General features: G+C 41.1%; 1 protein-coding gene across 1 annotated transcript in view; it reads left to right on the top strand.

Moving 5' to 3' along the window:
- Positions 1–19,832, top strand: part of LOC137651500 (uncharacterized) — a 160,582-nt gene that overhangs the window by 42,778 nt on the left and 97,972 nt on the right. The window contains exons 3-4 of the mRNA XM_068384727.1: positions 10,380–10,490; positions 12,076–12,183. Of these exons, the coding sequence (XP_068240828.1) occupies positions 10,380–10,490; positions 12,076–12,183 (219 nt within the window). The remainder of the gene's footprint in view (positions 1–10,379; positions 10,491–12,075; positions 12,184–19,832) is intronic.

Raw genomic sequence — 19,832 nt, 5'->3', positions numbered from 1 at the left:
TCATTTAAAATGGCTACATAATACTGAATATTCTAATGGGTTCTTTTTATCTTCAATTGTAAATCTTACGCCTGGATAAGCAACAAAAGGAAAGGGATAAGTCTGTCTGTCTCTCTCTCTCTCTCTCTCTCTCTCTCTCTCTCTCTCTCTCTCTCTCTCTCTCTCTCTCTCTCTCTCTCTCTCTCTCTCTCTCTCTCTCTCTCTCTCTCTCTCTCTCTCTCTCTTCATATCGTTTCCTGTATAGTTTTCAAATATGTTCGTCATACATTTGTACATTATTTATCCACTTTATTCTCTCTCTCTCTCTCTCTCTCTCTCTCTCTCTCTCTCTCTCTCTCTCTCTCTCTCTCTCTCTCTCTCTCTCTCTCTCTCTCTCTCTGCGCGTTTCCTTTCCCTTTATAGTTTTGTGAAATTTCGTTGTCCAGTCATTCGGTAATGAGAAGTCATTTTCGCTTTCGGCATCGAAAGAAAACTTTGTTTCTTCAATATACTCATCACTGGAGGATTCAGAACTTGTGCTCTCATTATCAAACAGGTTATCATTATCAAATTCCTCAACAAGAATATAATTTATTTCATCTAAAGAAATAACCTTCCTCTTTAGACCGTTCATTACAAAAGGAACAACAAATAACCACTAATGCATGAACGCCCGAGCGCACTGATAGGAAACCAGTTTCTAACATCAAGCTACCTTCAGAAAAATAGTTGCCAGACATCATATAAGTTTCTGTTCACAGTCCCCATATGCTGAGAGTGTTGCCAAGTGGTGATCCTATACTTACTATACGAGTAAACGTAATATCACGAGACTGATGGCTTGTAAAAGGCAATTAAAGTCATGAACGGAATATACAGTTGAAGGCGGTACCGAGTAGATCGTGGTGAACGGTTTATCACGTGGGTGACGCTTAACAGGTTAAAAAAAACATTTTATATAGTTCGGTATTTTCTCTATCCATCCTCTCCCAGAAAACCTTCAAATGTGAATTATCGGAATGTGTGCAGATCTTGACAGTGCGATAACTAGTTAGCGACTGAGAATAAAAAAAATGAAAAGCCCGATTGACGATGCTGATGAAGAGGATATCGAATACCGATTTTTCCCTAATTGATTTTTTCTACGTTCTGTCTAATCCAATGTACAGTACATTCTTATGTAAAGGGCGAACCCCAACATTTCTTGATGCTGCTACACTTTAATTATAGATATTTTACCACCTATTTATAATCTTTATTTATAATAACATCTTTAGTAAAAGCTCTTCAATATCACTTTCAGAAGTAAATGCGTTTATGATCGACGATGAAACGTAAAAAAAAACGTTTTCCTTTTAAGGAGGCGTTTTTTTAGGAAAAAAAACACGAAACAAAATTGCTCATATTTAATTTATTTTGATTTTCTAAGGATAAATAAAACAACATTAATTATAACATTATTATTACATAGTACCTGGTAAGATATCTTTTGCCGCAAAAGTTAACCTATAGACAGATGTTAAAATTGGTTAGCGATTTCGTTATGATCGGCGATGGAACGTACTAAACAAAGTAATGGGTTTGGTTGTAGTGATATGTTTGGCAGTAGCATGATATAAAATAGTCTTTATTTAATTTAATTTTTGGTTTCAAAAGTACTATATAAAAGAATTTCAAACAATTTAGATGAAACGGAGCACAACGCACTACTACTGGATGATAGCGGTAGTCTTGCACACGATAGCAACAAAGGTGTTCCCATGACGATGCTGTTCTGTTGATTTTTTTTTTGGAAACTTTTCAATATTTCAAATGGCACTGTTGATTTTGATGGTTTTTAATTTAAAGTTTAATGAATAAGGATTTTTCACCATAATCACAACGGAAGTATAAAAATTAATTAGTACAAATATGGAATATTATACATATAGGTGTTGGACAGTTAGGCTAGCCTAGCGACAAGTTCACACAACAGATGGGCAAACCTTAACATTTTTTCATCCAAAACTAGTCTTAAAATGTTTGAACAGAAATCTTTCTCTCACATTCTCCCCCCCCCTTCTCAGACATCGGGAAACCATCCCCCCCCCAATACAATTAAGAAAACAATAGATTTCCTACGCTTCGCGGTGCTTGACTCGCGGATTTAGAATGCTCCTCGCAGATACAGGAAATTTAATTTTTAAAAACTATCGATCGCGTAATTGAGGAATCGCGTAATTAGAACACGTGTAATTCGGGACCCTACTGTATATATATATATAATATATATATATATATATATATATATATATATATATATATATATATATATATATATATATATGTACTTTATTCCTATACCTGTTCATTTAATATTTTATGTAAAATATTTTGCTACATTTTATATAGGATTCAGAGAATACCTAGAGTTTTCTCCTTCAAGCCCTTGACAGAATAGTAAGATCTCTCACAAAGGGCATGTCTACTTTTGGTCTTATGTGAAAGAGTTTAAAAGTGCAAGTTTTTTAGTGCCAAATTAGTGCAGTGAATTTATGTAATACAGTGGAGGGTGCTTCTGCTCGGACCTGTCGTTATCCTAGCCTTAGAGCTCTTCCAAGCTCCCCAACCACTAGGAGAAGGAATGTCGATCGGCGAAAGGAAGCGTGAGGCGTTAGCTTGGCGCCGTTCGTCTTGTAAGGCCCGAGCAGAAGCTCCCTCGAACGTTCCTGTTGATGCTTCTCAGAACGCTTGCTCTCGTCGTAGGTAAGGCGAGGTAAAGGTGTTATCTAATGCCGAACGCAGAGCTTTAGCCATCTAGCTACTATCGCTGCTGTAAGAGTTTGACATGATGTTTGTACCTTAAGTCCAACTTCTTTGTCTCTCTTGTTCGATGATCGACCATTCTACACGCGAACGGCATAGTTCCGAGCGTCTGAATCGCGAGCGTCTAGATCGTGAGCGTCTGAATCATGAACGGCATTGTTCCGAGAGTCACGTGACGCTGAACGTCAAGCAGTTGCAAGACGTGACGTCGAACGTTGTGTGATTTTGGCTGTGACTTGATGAATCGCGAGTGTATTTAATCGCGAGCGTCTGAATCGTGAACAGCATTGTTCCGAGAGTCACGTGACGCTGAACGTCAAACATTTGCATAGCTTCTGGCTTCCAACAGTTGGACTTGATGTCGAATGTTGGGCATTTAGATGTGATGCCGAGTGTCATGCAGTTCCATGGCGTCAAGCTTCCAGCAGTTGGACTTGACGTCGAGTGTCTAGCAGTTAGAGGCGACACCGAACATCAAACAGTTGCATGGCGTCGAGAGTCCAGCAGTTGGACTTGACGTCGAGTGTCAAGTTCTCGAACGTCTTAGTTCCGATCGTAATGACTGTGAGCGTCTAGCGTTGAAACATTGTTTCGCCAGGCGCTATATTAAAATATACAGAAATAAATATTAACTAAAAATATATTATTTTCTCAGACCAAGGCCCGCTTGAACTAACTCTTGGTGTCTTGGAGGGCGAGAATTAAACCTATTTAAAGCATTGAGGCCAGAATTCAGGACCTCAAGGAGCTGACTCCTAGGAAACAAGACATCTCTACCTCGGTTAGAGACTTGTAGGAGGAAGGGATTGACGATCTCTTTTCCCCTATTCATCTTTAAGTGGAATTCTCTTAGGAGAAGTTCCTAAGATCCCTCTCCGTTCAGTTTACTTTAAGAAACTCTTTAGAGTCTTTTCTGAAGAGTTTCCAAATTATTTTGTGCCTGCTGCTCCTCATCCCGCCTTCAGAGTTTTCGCTAAGGAAGGCGTCGAAGGAGTCTGTTTACTAAGATGGTGCTGGTAGGGCAGTGCAATAGCACGTCCTCAATGCAGCATAAAGAGCCTAACTGCAGATGTTGGTGCAGCAACACTTTCAGCTGGAGCAGCAGGAAGAGCAACAAATGCTGCAGTACAACCGGCTTTGTAAGAGAAGTCATTGTACATAGAAAAATTCTCGATCATCTAATAGAGCTTGAGGATGATGGGAGACTGGATGCAATGAGGCATAAAAACCTATAAAGCCAGGTTCCTTATCAGGTATGCCAGGATTGCAAAGGTGAAGGTCTAGCCATGTTAAGGTCGAGGACCTGTTGGCAGCCCCACAGAGACTTTTACAGCCTCCTGGGTGGATTGCCGAGTCTCTTAAGGAATGCAGGCAATGAAGCAGGATAACTTTGTACCACCCCTTTTTTCTTCCTCTCTTCTCCCTCAAGAGTTGGTTAAAGACACAGGTTTTGGTGTCTAATTCAGTAAGAAAGTTTCTACATACTTTTTCTCTAAACTGCGCAGAGAACAGTAGGAGCCAGACTTAACTACTTCTAGCGAGCCTGGGAGAGGAGAGGAGCAGACCTTTGGTCTGTGCTATTACTAAAGGATGGATGCAAAATCTTTTTCCTAGTGAAACCTCCTTTATTAGTTACTCTGATAGACCTCTCTGCCAAATACAGAGGGAGCCTAAGAGACAGGCTATGCAACATCAAATGTCTCTCTTTTTGGAGAGGGAGGCTATTGTCCGGTCCTGGATGTCACTTCTCTCAACGCCTTTGTTCAGAAGACAAAGTTCTCCATGGAGACATTGAAATCAGTCCTTACAGCAGTAGGAAAGGTCTGCTGGATGGTCTCTTTAGACCTCCAGGATGCTTACTTCCACATCCTCATCCATCCGAACTTCAAGCAATACCTGAAGGTTTGTGTATAGGAGGAAGTTGTCCAGTTTTGGGCTCTTTGTTTCAGTCTAAGCACCACCCCTCAAATAGAGGGTGCGTCTGTTAGGACCTGTCGTTCTTCTAATCCATAGACCTCTTCCAAGGAATGTCGATTTTTAAAACTTGATTCCAAGCTCCCTATCCCCTGGGAGAAGGAATGTCGAACGACAAAGGAAACGAGAGGCTTTAGCTCCCTAGCAAACGCCTCCTCGAGCATACCTATTGACGCTTCCTAGGACGCTCACCTTCATCATAGGAAAGGTGAGGTAAAAGTTTTTTTGTCATCTTCGGATGATGAAGCGCCCAGACGAGGCTGGCGTCAGCTTCCAGACCTCTGAAGAGGAAGGTGGACACGGTCAATCAGCGTCCTATCATGACACCGCAAGCGTCTGGTTGTAGTCTTTGGAGCAGTCTTGAGCGTTTTTTCTTTCTGCCAAAGAAACTCTCCTACCAAACATCCTTTAAGGATGTCGGCAACTGTCAAATAACATCCAACTCACCCAGTTGCAGGACAATTGTCTGAGCCTAGCATGACATCGGTTCATGCTCCTTCTCCACCGTTGAACTGGTTGTCGTCTTCTGGACGCTCTGCGTGTTTTCAAACGGTGTAGAAGAGAGCTTGTGGTAGACGTGACGTCTCCTGTACCACAACAGGTTGACCCTATTTTTATTATGTTGCTAGATATGCAACAGAAGCTCTCTTTGTTCATGCTAGTTTATCAGCCTGCCAACAACAGGAGAGTAGCGGGCCTAGACCCTGAGTGTCAGGTCACTTCGCCAAGAACGAACGCACACCTGGACACCAAGCGTAGTGAGGCTACTAGTAGAGATGTTCTTGATGACGAACGTCTTTACAACTCCCTAGTTAAATGTCGTATTTTAGCCATTTTAACCCAAGGAGTCAAGCACGTCGAACGTCCACCTAATGGGACGTCGAGCTTCTAGCGGAACATGACGTCCTGCAGGACGTGACGTCGAGCGTCCAGCAAGATGTGACATCGAGCGTCTCTCGGGATGTGATGTCAATCATCAAGCAGAATGCGACCCCGAGCGTCAAACAGCCGTGACATGGACTTGTACGCATTTCCACTGTTCAATTCATTACAAAGTGATGCAAAAGTTTGTGTCACACAAAAGGAACGGATTGACTCTAGTGGCCCTTTTTTAGCCCCCAGAGAGTGGTTCACAGAGGTACTGCAATGGATGGTAGACACTCAAAGAAGTCTTTCATTAAGAGTGGGTTTACTCAAACAACCCTCTTGGAATGTACCATCTAAATCTCCAAGCTCTTCATCTAACTGTCTTCAGATTATCAAAGAACTGACAAGAACTAGAGATTTTTTCGAAGGAAGCAACTACAGTAGAGCTATTGTAGGAGCAAGGAGTACTTCTTCCATCAAGGTTGGACCTTTCTAATGTTAAAGACCTACAGAAATTCCTCAAATCATTTGAAACATCAAAGCAACAACTCCAGGATTCACCAGTTTGGAATCTGAGTATTGTCCTGAAGCTCATTATGAGTGACAGGTTTGAGCCCTTGCATTCAGCTTCATTTAAGGACCTCACGATGAAGACTCTATTTTTGGTTAGTCGGGTGACAGCTCACAGAGTCAGTGGGATTCATGCTTTTAGCTTAAATGATTGGTTTTTTTCGAAATCACAAAGCTATCTGCTCATTGCAGTTAGGCTTTCTCGCCAAGAACAAACGCCCTTCTCAACCTTGACCTAAGGTTTTTTGAGATTCCGAACCTTTCCTATGTGGCTGGCGAGGAGTTAGAGAGAGTCCTGTGCTCAGTTAGAGCCCTGAAGTTATATCTGAACTGAACAAAAGAGTTGCGAGACTAGTCGGAAGCTCTTTGGTGCTCGTTCTAGAAGTCCTCATTACAGATGTTGAAGAATGCTCTTGCATTCTTCATCAGTCTCTTAATTAAGAAGCTCATGCACTTTGCAGTAAGGCAGACTGCAAGTTTTTATAGAAGCCAAGACGCTTGAAGTTCAACCTGTAACAACTTCGGTGGCCTTCAAGCAGAATAGATTGTTGCAAAGCATGAAGGACACAACATTTTAGAGGAGTAAATCTGTGTTCGCTTCACATTATTTGAAACGTGTCCAGACTCTTTTTGAGAACTGCTTCACTCTGGGACCATTCGTAGCAGCGAGTACAGTAGTGGGGGAAGGATACACCACTACGTTCCCATAATCCTAATACCCTTTTCTTTTCTTTGAACTTTTGTATTTTTATGGCTGCTTGGAGATTGGTCGACAGTCTTCCACAATCATTGATTTTAGCAGGTGGTCAATTTTGTTCCTTGAGAGAGCCCGAAACAAGGGTATTGGTTGAGGTCCTGTCAACATAGAGGTTTTTAGACCGGTTTGACAGCTCCTAGAGGTCTTCAGCCCCCTGAGTGGATCGCTGGATCTCATAAGGAAAGCGGACTAATGACTAGTATCATAAAAGTCAGGTTCCTTATCAGGTATGAACCTTTAAGCTTGTTTTTTGACTCTTAAGTAATATTCCAACAATGTTGGCTGTCTCTGACCCTCCACCAAGGGTGTCAATCAGCTATATATATATATATATATATATATATATATATATATATATATATATATATATATATATATATATATATATATATATATATCAGCGGGTAAGTCAAATGTTTAAAAATGATATTTTCATTATAAAATAAATTTTTGAACATACTTAACCAGTGGATATATATATAATTTAACTCCCTCCCTCCTCCCCTCTAGAGACTTATGGGTATAGAAAATCTGAGGATACAGGGAGTGGTTCTACGTACCGTCGCTTGAGGGCTCACTGGTGGTACACCTGGCTACTCAATCTGCGATTGCCGCGAGTTTTGAATTTCTGCCGTGACGTCAGAGACTTAAGTTATATATATATCCACCGGGTAGGTATGTTCAAAAATATATTTCATAATGAAAATATCATTTTACAGGAGGGAAAGATCCTGTCAGTAGTTGTCTTGCCTGCCTGGAACAATCTTATAAAATAGATATTCAGAATGTGTAGACATACCAATCAATTTACTGGAAGATTATATCAAGAATTTGTTTAAATGGGTTCATGTGGACTCTGAATGTAAAAGTGTACTAGATTTCAAGTCTAGGGAGAATCCAGAGAAAACCAGGCTAGTGGACATAGCAAGCAGGGACAATGTTGGTATTTAGGCAAACTCCTGTCCTTCAGAAGTTAGCAGTGATGTTATTAATTTCAATATTCAATCTATGTAAAAATAGTCCTTCTGTCAATGACTGTGGGTATGGTATGTCCTCATACTAGTAATCGAAAGTACTTATCAGAACCAGTGCAACTACTAGCCACTTTCTCAGATGTTGGAAACTTACATAATTCCATTCTCCCCCATGTTTTAATGAGCATTTCAGTTATCGTATCCACTCCTTGCCATTTCATTACTGTGAACCTTAGGCTAACTCCTGTTATTTTGCCTAGTGTTTCTAGTGTACCAATTAACAAGGGTTGTATAGTACACCGGGCATTTAGAGTCGAATGCAATACTGACACGCAGTCCTTGAAATATCTCTGCTCCAGGTGCTTCTACTGTGGAACTGTTGCATTTCTGGGATCCAGAATCCTATATGTATTGGATTCTGGGATTGAACAGGTTAGGAATGATTTTCCTATCCCTCCTCCCACTGGAGCAGGGGCTAATGAGCAACCATCTTCTCACTTATTAATATGGCTTGCCGAGTAATGCCTTTACTAACAGACTCACAGTTCTTAAATAAACAGTCGGCAGTTGCATCATGATATGGCTGGTAGCCAAATAGATCCTAATGTCAGATCGACTTTTAATGTTTTTAGTAGGCCTAACAGTGAAATTGATATTGGGGCTATTACTCTAAAAAGGTAAACTTTTCAATGATTCTTCAACCTACTATATATACTACAGGCTCTAGAGATGATTCTGTGCAGCAGTCTGAGTTTTCAGGACTGGATCCTTCACAAATCAGGTAGATGATGATTGGGGGAACTGGAGATCTCCACTCCGAATAGCTTGTGTGGAATTTTGGAGTCGGTGCTTGTTCACTGGTGCCGAATCTTCTGGCATGGAAAGGGGATGTGCTCACCCCGCTCTCTTGATTCGTGTGGTGATAAATAATTTAGGATAACGTTGGTTTGTAAGATGACTCTGGTTGTTCATTACTAGACTCAGAGGGAATGGTTTGTGAATTTGTGGTCTGCTGTCAGATTGCCCTATAAGGTTGTTTCTCAGGACCAGTTTACCCTGACAACCTTTATCTCAAGTCAGCACCTAATGCCCCAGAGGCTTCTGCTATCCGTATGGAGACTGTCCATCATATCCTTGTTGGAAAAGGGTTTTCCTGGCCCTCTAGATTGACTTATCTTCTAAGAGACATTCTACTAATATTCTGTATCAAAGACCGTGGTATGTCTATTTTGATTGACACAAATCCAGGAAAGTATTAGTGACTAGAATTAGTGTGGACAATATTGTCAAGTTTCTATGTTGTCTTTTCTCTGAGGAGATGATCTCTATTTATGCTGCTACCATTTTCAAACATCTTGGATTGGATTTATTTAATTCAGGTATCTTTGCAGATACTCTCAGATCTTTTACAATTGAGAAAATGACGTTTATCAGGTCAGTTCATTGGAATCTTTATTTGGTATTACAGTATTTGAAAAATCCTAATTTTAACCCTTTGGGAAATGTTTAAAGGATCTTAACTTGAAAACTCTTTGTTGGCTTTGGCTAAACATACTAGTGAACTTCAGGCTCTTTCCTTGGAGGTGGGCTTTGCTGTAGATGAAATGATTTTGTCTCTCGGGTAACTTTAGGGCCAAAATGATTGCAAAGTGAATGATCTCCCTCTGTTTTCTATATTTCATTTTTAGAGAGGAAGTGGGTAGTGCTTCTAAGGATAGACTTCTTTGTCTTATTAAAGGAAGCCTGGTTTTCTTATAAATGTTGTTGGTTTTTAGTTCCTTTGGTTGCAACAGGGTGATGTTATTTTGGGTAACTGATATTGGTCAAAGTACCTTTAATTTGTTGTCAGGTGGAAAGAGTTTTTGTTTTAAATAGTTATTGTTTTGGTTTGTCACATTTCCTCACTTACCTGCTAAATGTGGGATGTAGCCATATGAACCTTGGGTTAGTTTCATTGAAATTATGGAATTTTTATAATGAATTTTATTATTTATATAAGCACCTGGGATTCATGTTTTATTCCCCCCCCACCTTCTTAGTGATTATTTGAGGTCAAGAAGTTTGTTGAATTTGCTTTGACTTGGTAATTTGAAAAATGAACCATGCTTCCTGCCACACAACACCATCTATGCAGCAATATTATACTAGGTGGAGGTTGGCAATGAAGGAAAACAAGATATTTTTAAAAGATAAACTTCGAAGCAATGGTAGCCTTTTAAGGATAAAGCCATATGAATTTCAGTTAGTATATACTGTAGATAATCAATTTTATTATTAAAGTTCTATTTTAATATGAAGATCTTTTCACCATTCCAATTAAGAAAGAATAATTATTTTTTAAGTTTTTTATTCTGTTTAAAGTATTATGGAGTTTCATCTAATCAAAATTAAGATTTATACAGATGGATTTCAAGTATGAAATTTCATTAAAAGATTTTTTATATTTATTTTAGACAAAGAAAAGGAAAAGCCCACTGTCCCTATAATTTTGAGTTCCAGCGAAATGGCTATTAATGAAGAAGTGCAGCAAAGTAATGACTCATCTTCAGATAGAATTGATCCAGGTATGGTTATTTGATAATTGATGTCATTATATATTGATAGGTAGAGGACACCCAGCAAATCCTCCATTACTAGTAAACATTTAATTTTTCTCATAATAGGTACTCCACACAAAAAACAAAAACCTCATATTTAACAATCGCAATATAACCTGAAAGGTTCAAGTTATATGAAAGGGTACTGTTTTGTTTTCCAATCTCATTTATGGCATGATTTCAGTAATTATTCTTTTGCTTAAGTATGCGATCTCAATATTTTTAATAGATAAATAAAACAAGAATAGAAAATCTAATGGTTCTTGCTTCGCCGTGCTCTCGCTTCATTCGCGAAAAGATAAGAACATCAAGCTCCGTATGTACTGGCAAGCGGTAATGTTAAGCTGCGCACGTTAACATCAAGGATTGATTAATTTCTTAGATAATTATTCCCGGTATATATTTTTCTAGAAAATCTAATGGTTCTTGCTTCACCGTGAAGTGAAGTGAGATCGCATACCAATGCAAAAGCACGACTTTGAGATCGCATACCAAAACAGCACTTATGAAAGATTATTTGAATGAGACCATGATATCTTATTTCTATGAAACTCCCTTGTTCTTGAAGCTTGACAAACATCACCTCTACCCCAAAAGAAAAACAGATTTCCCACATTCTTCCCTTCAAGAGGCCATGTCTCTTACCCACCAAGGTGACATCTGATATTCCGCGGTATTGGTAGACGCACCTGTCATCCTCAATCTCTTCTCAGCAAGAATCTTGATATCATGATAACAAAATTATAAAATCTTATGAAAACAAACCAGGGCAAAAAAAAAATCATCGAAGTATGACTAAGAAAAATGGCTTTTCATACATGTTAGAATTCCCTATTAGAATACGAAGTCATTCTCTCTCAATCTTGAAATCAAGTCATGTTTTTATTTTTGTTGAAGAGAAACAAAAAGAACTGGAACTAAACTGTGAATGCAGCATCTTGAAAATTCTTATAAATGGTGTCGACTCAGTCAAGTCGGCATATACAACCCTGCTCCAGATTCAATATAAGTTAGTTGTGATGGCTTCTCCCGACTTTGTTAATATTAATTGTACTTCACATGTAGCTTATTAATATAGGTATAGTATGGGGTTTTTATAGACTAATAGCAGGTTGTATGTGCTGCTTTTTAATTTTTTTACATGTATAGGGATCATATAAATCACATTTTAAGGATAAAATACGACCTACATTGAAAATTGCCTCACATCTGGTCTCTTGGAATCAATAAATGACGTAGGGCTGGGTTCACGGTTTGATTTTATCATTCTATTTATGTGTCCTATATTTGTATTTTTTAAGTCCTAATTATGTTTCCATGTCGTAATTTAGAACTTAACAATTGCATTAGCATAGGTGAGAGACTTTGTTGCTTACCTGCAGTACTGTATGTTGGTGTGTTTTGATTTATATCAAAGTTGGTTACAAACCATCGTAGGTTCTCTGTTGTAATCTAAGAACCTACGTTTGTGGAGTTTCATCTCGTCAGCATTAAAATTTATACAGTATCAATGAAATGTAAGTATAAATCTTAATTGATTTTTTTTTTTTAGGTAATGACACTGAAAAACCCACCGTCTCCAAAAGTGAGCGTTCCAGAGAAATAGTTCTTGGTGATGAAGTGGAAAGTAGTGACTCGACTTCAGGTAAAAATTTTCCAGGTATGTCTATTTGGTACTGTACTTGATATCCAGTCCTTTGACTGGCCAGACAGTACTACATTGAATCCTTCCCTATGGTTACATTTTATTTTCCCTTTGCCTACTCATACACCAAATAGTCTGGCATATTATTTATATATTGTCCTCTGTCCTCATACACCTAGCAACACTGAGATTACCAAACAATTCTTCTTTGCTCAAGGGGTAAACTACTGCACTGTAATTGTTCACTAGCTACTTTCCTCTTGGTAAGGGTAGAAGAAACTTTAGCTAGGGTAAGCAGCTCTTATAGGACAAGTACACTCCAAAATCAAGCCATTGATCTCTAGTCTTGGGTAGTGCCATAGCCTCTGTATCATGGTCTTCCACTGTCTTGGGGTATCATTCTCTTGCTTGAGGGTACCCTCGTACACACTGTTGTATCTTCTTTCTCGTCCTCTTATTTTGTTCAAGTTTTTATAGTTTATATATGAATATGTATTTTAATATTGTTATTGTTCTTAAGATATTTTATTATAATTGTTAATTACTTTTCTTATAGGCTACCCCCCAAAATTGGGGGAAGTGCCTTGGTATATGTATGTATGTATGTACTTTTCTTATTTCCTTGTTTCCTTTCCTCACTGGGCTATTTTTCCAGTTGGAGCCCTTGGGCTTATAGCATCCTGCTTTTCTAACTAGGATTATAGCTTAGCTACTACTACTACTACTAATAATAATAATATTAATGATAATAATAATAGGTACTGTATTTCACACAACACACAAACCTCCCTCTTTACAGTATACAGAAAGTCCTCAACTTACAAACTTAACAGGTTCCAAGAGGCTGTTTTTAAGTCAAATCATTTTAAAATTTGGCCTAAGGTCGGCTTCACCTAGCTCACATACCTATGATTTCTAGCTGCAAAAGTCAACAAATAGTCCCGTTTCATAGTGCAAATGTCATCTGGCTTACTGCATTAAATATATAATGTTTAATTACAGTATTTCATGATGAACTTTTGATACAGTACTTGGGATTTATGATTTTAGGTGGATTTGTGTTTGTATCTCCGAATATTTGTGAGTTGAGGACCTTTCCTTACAAACCTTTCATATTTTTTGAAATATGGATGTGTCCTGCAGTGCTGGAATGATTATTGAATCCATATCTTTGTAGCTGATGAACAATATGTGACACTAGACTAAAGCCTACTGGCCCCTCACAGAATAGCCACTTTTCTATTTGGGTGCAGTGGGTACAAACGTGACATTTCTCTTCTGTCTTGAATGATGGATCTTTTCTTACATTTATTCTGATATTGTGATGTGTATGGTTTTATGATTTTGTGAGCGCTGTTGCTTGTGAGTGGAAGCACACAAAAAGGTAACCATGTGATGAAGTTGATGTTTTTTCCTATGAAGATACAAACCTTCAAAACCCCATATGATGTTTACTGTTGTAAAGGGTGACTGTAAGCAGCCCATCCCTCTTTGCCCTGTTCTTATTCCTTGGATCAGGAAAAGGATAAACAAGATCATAACTCAAAAAGTTTTGTGGTAGTTTCCTTGCCTCGGTAGAGTCACTGAATTCATACCTAGTGTCGCCTATACCTGTTTGCTCGATGTAGAGAAAAATTATTCGTCTGGCAGGTGCACCTGGCAATGACAGAATGACAGAGTTCCCAGATGGTCTTTTCTGTGTTGCAGTGTCAATTAGTGTACCTAGTGCTTCCCATGTGACAAAATCACCATTTTTCAATATTAAACTTAGCCGGTGATTATATAAGCTGCAACTCTGTTGCTCGACAGAAAACTCTACGTTCAAAATACGCCAGCGATCGCTATGCCGGTAGGGGGTGTACATCAACAGCGCCATCTGTCTAGCAGGTACTCAGTACTCAATGTAAACACAGAATCAATTTTCTCTCTGTCGGGCTACCGGCAAGACCTACTAATACGCTGTTACTAACTGGATTTGTTTTCACAACTATTTGGTGAAGTACACTATTCTAGTTTTGAGCTTTCGCTATGCAGGTGTTTTTATCTTCATCTCAAAGCTTGAACTCGTTTTGGATAGATTTAATTAGGGTGACAAAGAGAGTATGGACTCTCTTTCACTTTTAAATGGCCGACCCTTCCCTTAGACGGAAGTGTGTTTAGGTTTTTAGTAATTTTGCTTAACACGTTATAGATCTATATATTTTATATCTCTCCGCCTTTATTAGGCCTCTTCGATTAACTTTCCATTTATTATAAACATATAAAGATAATTTTTATGTTTTGTTTATATGCGACCTTTCCTGATAGTAGGCGGTCCTAACTTGGAACCGAAGTTAATCAACGTTGAGCCCGTTATATCGTATTTAGCCTTTAAAGAATTTAAAACTTTTTAAATGTAATGTTTTATGAAAGAATTTCTTTGATAGTCTTCGTACTGTTTTCAAAGATGAACTAACGTTTAGTTTTTTAGACTACGCAGTTGTTGACGTTCAGGACGTTCAACATGCGCTCTATCGTTACGATAGAGAGAGAGTGTATCACGGTTTCACTTTGCAGTAAGAGTAAATCGATTCTGACGTTTTGTTCATTCTTTCTTAGCTTTAATGTTTTAAATTCTAAATTAAAGGAACTTTTTATTGGAAAACCTTTCAGTTTTTTTCCTTTAGTCAAATAACATGTTTTTTTTGACGATATATAATTGGGCTCTTCTCTTAGGTGCGAAATCAAGAGAGAAAGAGAGAGAGAGATAGAGACGGAGGGAGAGAGAGGAGAGAAAACGTTCCGTTCAAGCGGGTAACGTTGTTCTCGTGTTACTCTCGTCCCTAGTCGCTGTACGGGGAAGAAGGTAAAACGTTTCTAGGGTTTTATTCTTGTCCCCAGGCTATGTGCGGTGAGAGATTGTAAACGTAGTTTATTTGAACTAGTGTTTAGTCTCTTTCCCAGCCACTGAATTTTTTATCTTTATATATGTTTTCTGTTTTTTGCTAGTATTAAGCAATTACTACCTTTTAATGAGGGTAGAATTGCGTGTTTCAGGTAGAAATCAGTAAAAGTTTCGATTTCAGTGAAATAAGTGCAAAACAGAAAATCAAAGTGATAAAGTGATATGCGCAAAGTGTTACAGTGTTGCGTCCGAGGGTTCGTCTGTTCGTGCCTGTCGTTCACCTAGTCCGGGACCTCTTGCAAGCTCCCAAGCCCAGGGGAGAAGTAATGTCGAACGACTTATGGGTTCGTCAGGCCTTGATCAACGAACAGACGTTTCCCTCCGTGGTTTCGGGCGTATCTATCCAAGATCGCCCCACCCACACAAAGACGAGAGAGCCCATTTATTTCTCGTCTGCGGAAGAGGTTTCTCGTAAGAAACCATGGACCAAGGTCTCGCAGCTTATTAAGCGCAAGTCGGTCCCTTCCGCGCAAGTCCAACGGCCCAGTTGTAGCCACTGGGTCAGTTCAGACTCGCTGCAGTCTTCCGACGACTGTTCACCTCCTAAGAGAGGCAAAGCGGTACCGCATCAGGCAGTCACACCGTCTGTTGCCGCACCTGCTCCTGTAGACCCTAAGTGGTCTTTGCTGCAGACCATGCAGTCTCAGTTAACGTCATTGATGCGGGACTTTCGTGCGGAGAAGGTTGACACTGCACCAACCTCTAGCCTACAACCAACCACGGTTGTGCGTCCTGTGGACGCTGAGGCGACCTTCTGCCGCACTCCAGCTGAGAGAGTCCCGCCACCCATGCGTTCCAGTGTACCCTGCCAGCCGCATGTTGACGTTCAGTAACGCACGGAACCTTCCGTTGACGTTCGCGAGGTACAACAACAGTCTAAGTTGTTTTGTTTTGACGCGGTGCGTCAACCTCCGCATTCTAGAGTTGTTTTGACTGCTCAGTATAGACAGTCAAAGCAGTCTCGAGTGAACACTGTATGTCCTCACGCACCTGTTGTGGTTGACAGTTCAGTTGTTGACAGTTCACAGACTGTCAAGCAGTTACATGACGTTGCCTTCTGGTCTGCTACTAATGCACCAGTGAGAGACTCACTGAGGTTACCTAGCTTTTATCGGACAAGGTTCCTGTAGATGAGAAAGTGCTGTTCTCCCTCCTACTGATATTCCCTTGAGGACTCTGTCATTTGGAGAGGAGCCTTAAGCTGCTTAGCCTCCTATGGACTTTAATTAAATCATGATGATTTTTTAAGGATCTTCGTCCGGATCTTGTAACTGCTGCTCCTCGTTCGCCTAAACGTCAGAACTTACACTAGGCCTAGCTACTTCGAAGCCGTTGTTTTTAAGCTAGTGCTCTCTCGCTCTCCTAGAGAGCGTTACGTTGGCTAGGCGACTGGTTTTTGCACCAGGAGGAGTTTTAGGGATACAGCCTTTGTTTTCCCTTCTTTTAAACTGGCTTATAGAGCGAGAGTCTGATAGGACACGAGAGAAGTTCTCGGCTTGGGAGTTCATGCCTCTGCCCAGATAGACTTCTCAATTCTGGTAGACTCGCCCTGGCGCCTAGCCAGGAGACGCTCCAAGTTGTTTACAGGTCAACTTCTCAACTTTTGTCGAGCCTTTGAAGTTTTGCTGTACTATTATGTCACACATAACAAGGCTTTCAGGGATGGTAAATGGTTCCGCCTCAGTCGCTAACCCCGTCTGTTGCCACACCTGCTCCCGTAGACCCTAAATGGGCTTTGCTGCAAGACATGCAGTCCAAGCTTGCGTCCTTGATAGAGGACTTAAATGCGGAGAAGAACCTTCTGGCCAACAACCTTCCAACCGGTTGGTTGTGCGCCCTGTTGACGCTGAGGTAACCTACTCGCGTCTGCCAGTTGAGGTGGTTCCTCCTTCTGGCCAACAACCTTCCAACCGGTCGGTTGTGCGCCCTGTTGACGCTGAGGTAACCTACTCGCGTCTGCCAGTTGAGGTGGTTCCTCCACCGATGCGACCCAGTGTGGGTTGCCAGTCGCACGTTGATGTTAAGCGACGCTCGGAGGAGGTTGTTGACGTTCAGGACGTTCAACAACCAGCAGAGGTGACTTGTTGTGACGCAGTGCGTCAACCTCAGCAACCCGGTAGGGTGTTGACTGCACAACCCAGACAGTCTAGACAGTTTCGGGTTGACGCTGTACTTCCTCGCGCACCCATGGTTGTTGACAGTTCACAGACTGTGCAGCAGTTCCATGATATTGCGTCCGGCTCCGTCACGCATCCACCAGTGCGACCGGATTCAGCAAGTCAGATGTTGCCCACTCCGTTGCCGTTTCCTCATCAGTTTCGGATGAGGACGTTGCTGAACAAGACGATCAGCCCCCAGCCCTGCTATCCATCCAGAAGATGCTGAAGAAGGAACGCTGCCCAGTCAGGCTGTGGATGAGTCTGGTAGGGACACTGTCATCCGTGGATCAATTTGTGTCACTAGGAAGACTACACCTCCGTCCTCTTCTATACCATCTAGCTTTTCACTGGAAAAAGGACAAGACGCTAGAAGCGGTCTCGATCCCGGTTTCCGGAAAGATAAAGTCTTGTCTGACTTGGTGAAAGGACTATATCAACCTTAGAGAGGGTCTTCCCCTGACTGCTCAGACTCCCAACCACGTTCTCTTCTCGGACGCATCGGACGTAGGATGGGGTGCGACATTAGACGGTCGGGAATGCTCGGGATTATGGAACTCGAGTCAAAGGACAATGCATTTCAACTGCAAGGAGCTACTGGCAGTAAGTCTGACCTGGAAAAGCTTCAGGTCTCTCCTTCAAGGCAAAGTGGTGGAGGTGAACTCGGACAACACCACGGCTTTGGCGTACATCTCCAAGCAAGGAGGGACCTACTCTCTGACATTGTACGAGATCGCAAGGCACCTCCTCACCTGGTCAAAAGGTCTAGACATATCACTAGTAACGAGGTTCATCCAAGGCAACTTGAATGTCATGGCAGATTGTCTCAGTCGGAAGGGACAAATAATTCCAACAGAATGGACCCTCCACAAGGATGTATGCAAGAGACTTTGGGCCACCTGGGGCCAGCCAACCATAGATCTCTTCGCAACCTCGATGACCAAGAGGCTCCCAATATTTTGCTCACCAATCCCGGACCCAGCAGCAGTTCATATAGATGCCTTTCTACTAGATTGCATTCCCTCCGTTCAAGATTGTCAACAAGGTAATGCAGAAGTTCGCCTCTCACGAAGGGACAAGGTTGACGCTAGTTGCTTCCCTCTGGCCCGCGAGAGAATGGTTCACCGAGGTACTTCGATGGCTAGTAGACGTTCCCAGAACACTTCCCCTAAGGGTGGACCTTCTACGTCAGCCACGCGTAAAGAAGGTACACCAAGGCCTCCACGCTCTTCGTCTGACTGCCTTCAGACTATCGAAAGACTCTCGAGAGCTAGAGGCTTTTCGAAGGAGGCAACCAGAGCGATTGCTAGAGCAAGGAGAACATCCACCCTTAGAGTCTACCAATCGAAGTGGGAAATCTTCCGAAACTGGTGCAAGTCAGTATCCGTATCCTCGACCAGTACCTCTGTAACTCAAATAGCTGACTTCCTCTTATATCTGAGGAAAGAACTATCTCTTTCAGCTCCCACTTTCAAGGGTTACAGAAGCATGTTGGCATCAGTCTTCCGTCACAGAGGCTTAGATCTTTCCAACAATAAAGATCTACAGGACCTCCTTAAGTCTTTTGAGACCACGAAGGAGCGTCGTTTGGTTACACCTGGTTGGAATTTAGACGTGGTACTAAGATTCCTTATGTCAGACAGGTTCGAACCGCTACAATCAGCCTCCCTGAAAGATCTCACCTTAAAGACTCTTTTCCTGGTATGCTTAGCCACAGCTAAAAGAGTCAGTGAGATTCATGCCTTCAGCAAGAACATCGGATTCTCATCCGAAACGGCTACATGTTCTACAACTTAGTTTTCTAGCCAAACACGAGCTGCCTTCTCGGCCTTGGCCAATATCGTTCGATATTCCAAACTTATCGTATGGTTGGAAATGAACTAGAAAGAGTCTTATGTCCTGTAAGAGCTCTTAAGTTTTTTTTTAAAAACCTTTACGAGGCCCGTCTGAAGCTTTATGGTGTTCAGTTAAGAAACCATCTTTGCCTATGTCAAAGAATGCTTTATCCTATTTTATCAGACTGTTAATACGAGAAGCTCATTCCCATCTGAATGAGGAAGACCAAGCTTTGCTGAAGGTAAGGACACACGAAGTTAGAGCTGTTGCAACTTCCGTGGCCTTTAAACAAAATAGATCTCTGCAAAGTATAATCGACGCAACCTATTGGAAAAGCAAGTCAGTGTTCGCGTCTTTTTATCTTAAGAATGTCCAGTCTCTTTACGAGAACTGCTACACTCTGGGACCATTCGTAGCAACGAGTGCAGTAGTGGGTGAGGGCTCAACCACTACAATTCCCTAATTCCATAACCTTTTTAATCTTTCTCTTGAAATGTTTTATTATTGTTTTTGGGTTGTCCGGAAGGCTAAGAAGCCTTTCGCATCCTACTTGATTTGGCGGGTGGTCAAAGTCATTTCTTGAGAAGCGCCTAGATTAGAGGTTTTGATGAGGTCCTGTTGTATGGGTTGCAACCCTTGATACTTCAGATCCTAGGGGTCGCTCAGCATCCTAAGAGGATCGCGAGGCTCCGTAAGGAAGACGTACTTAAAAGGCAGAGTAATTGTTC

The sequence above is a fragment of the Palaemon carinicauda genome, chromosome 13 (assembly GCF_036898095.1).
Source record: "Palaemon carinicauda isolate YSFRI2023 chromosome 13, ASM3689809v2, whole genome shotgun sequence".
NCBI lineage: Eukaryota > Metazoa > Arthropoda > Malacostraca > Decapoda > Palaemonidae > Palaemon > Palaemon carinicauda.
Note: the sequence above shows the minus strand (reverse complement) of the source record. Positions and strands in the feature narration are given on the sequence as shown.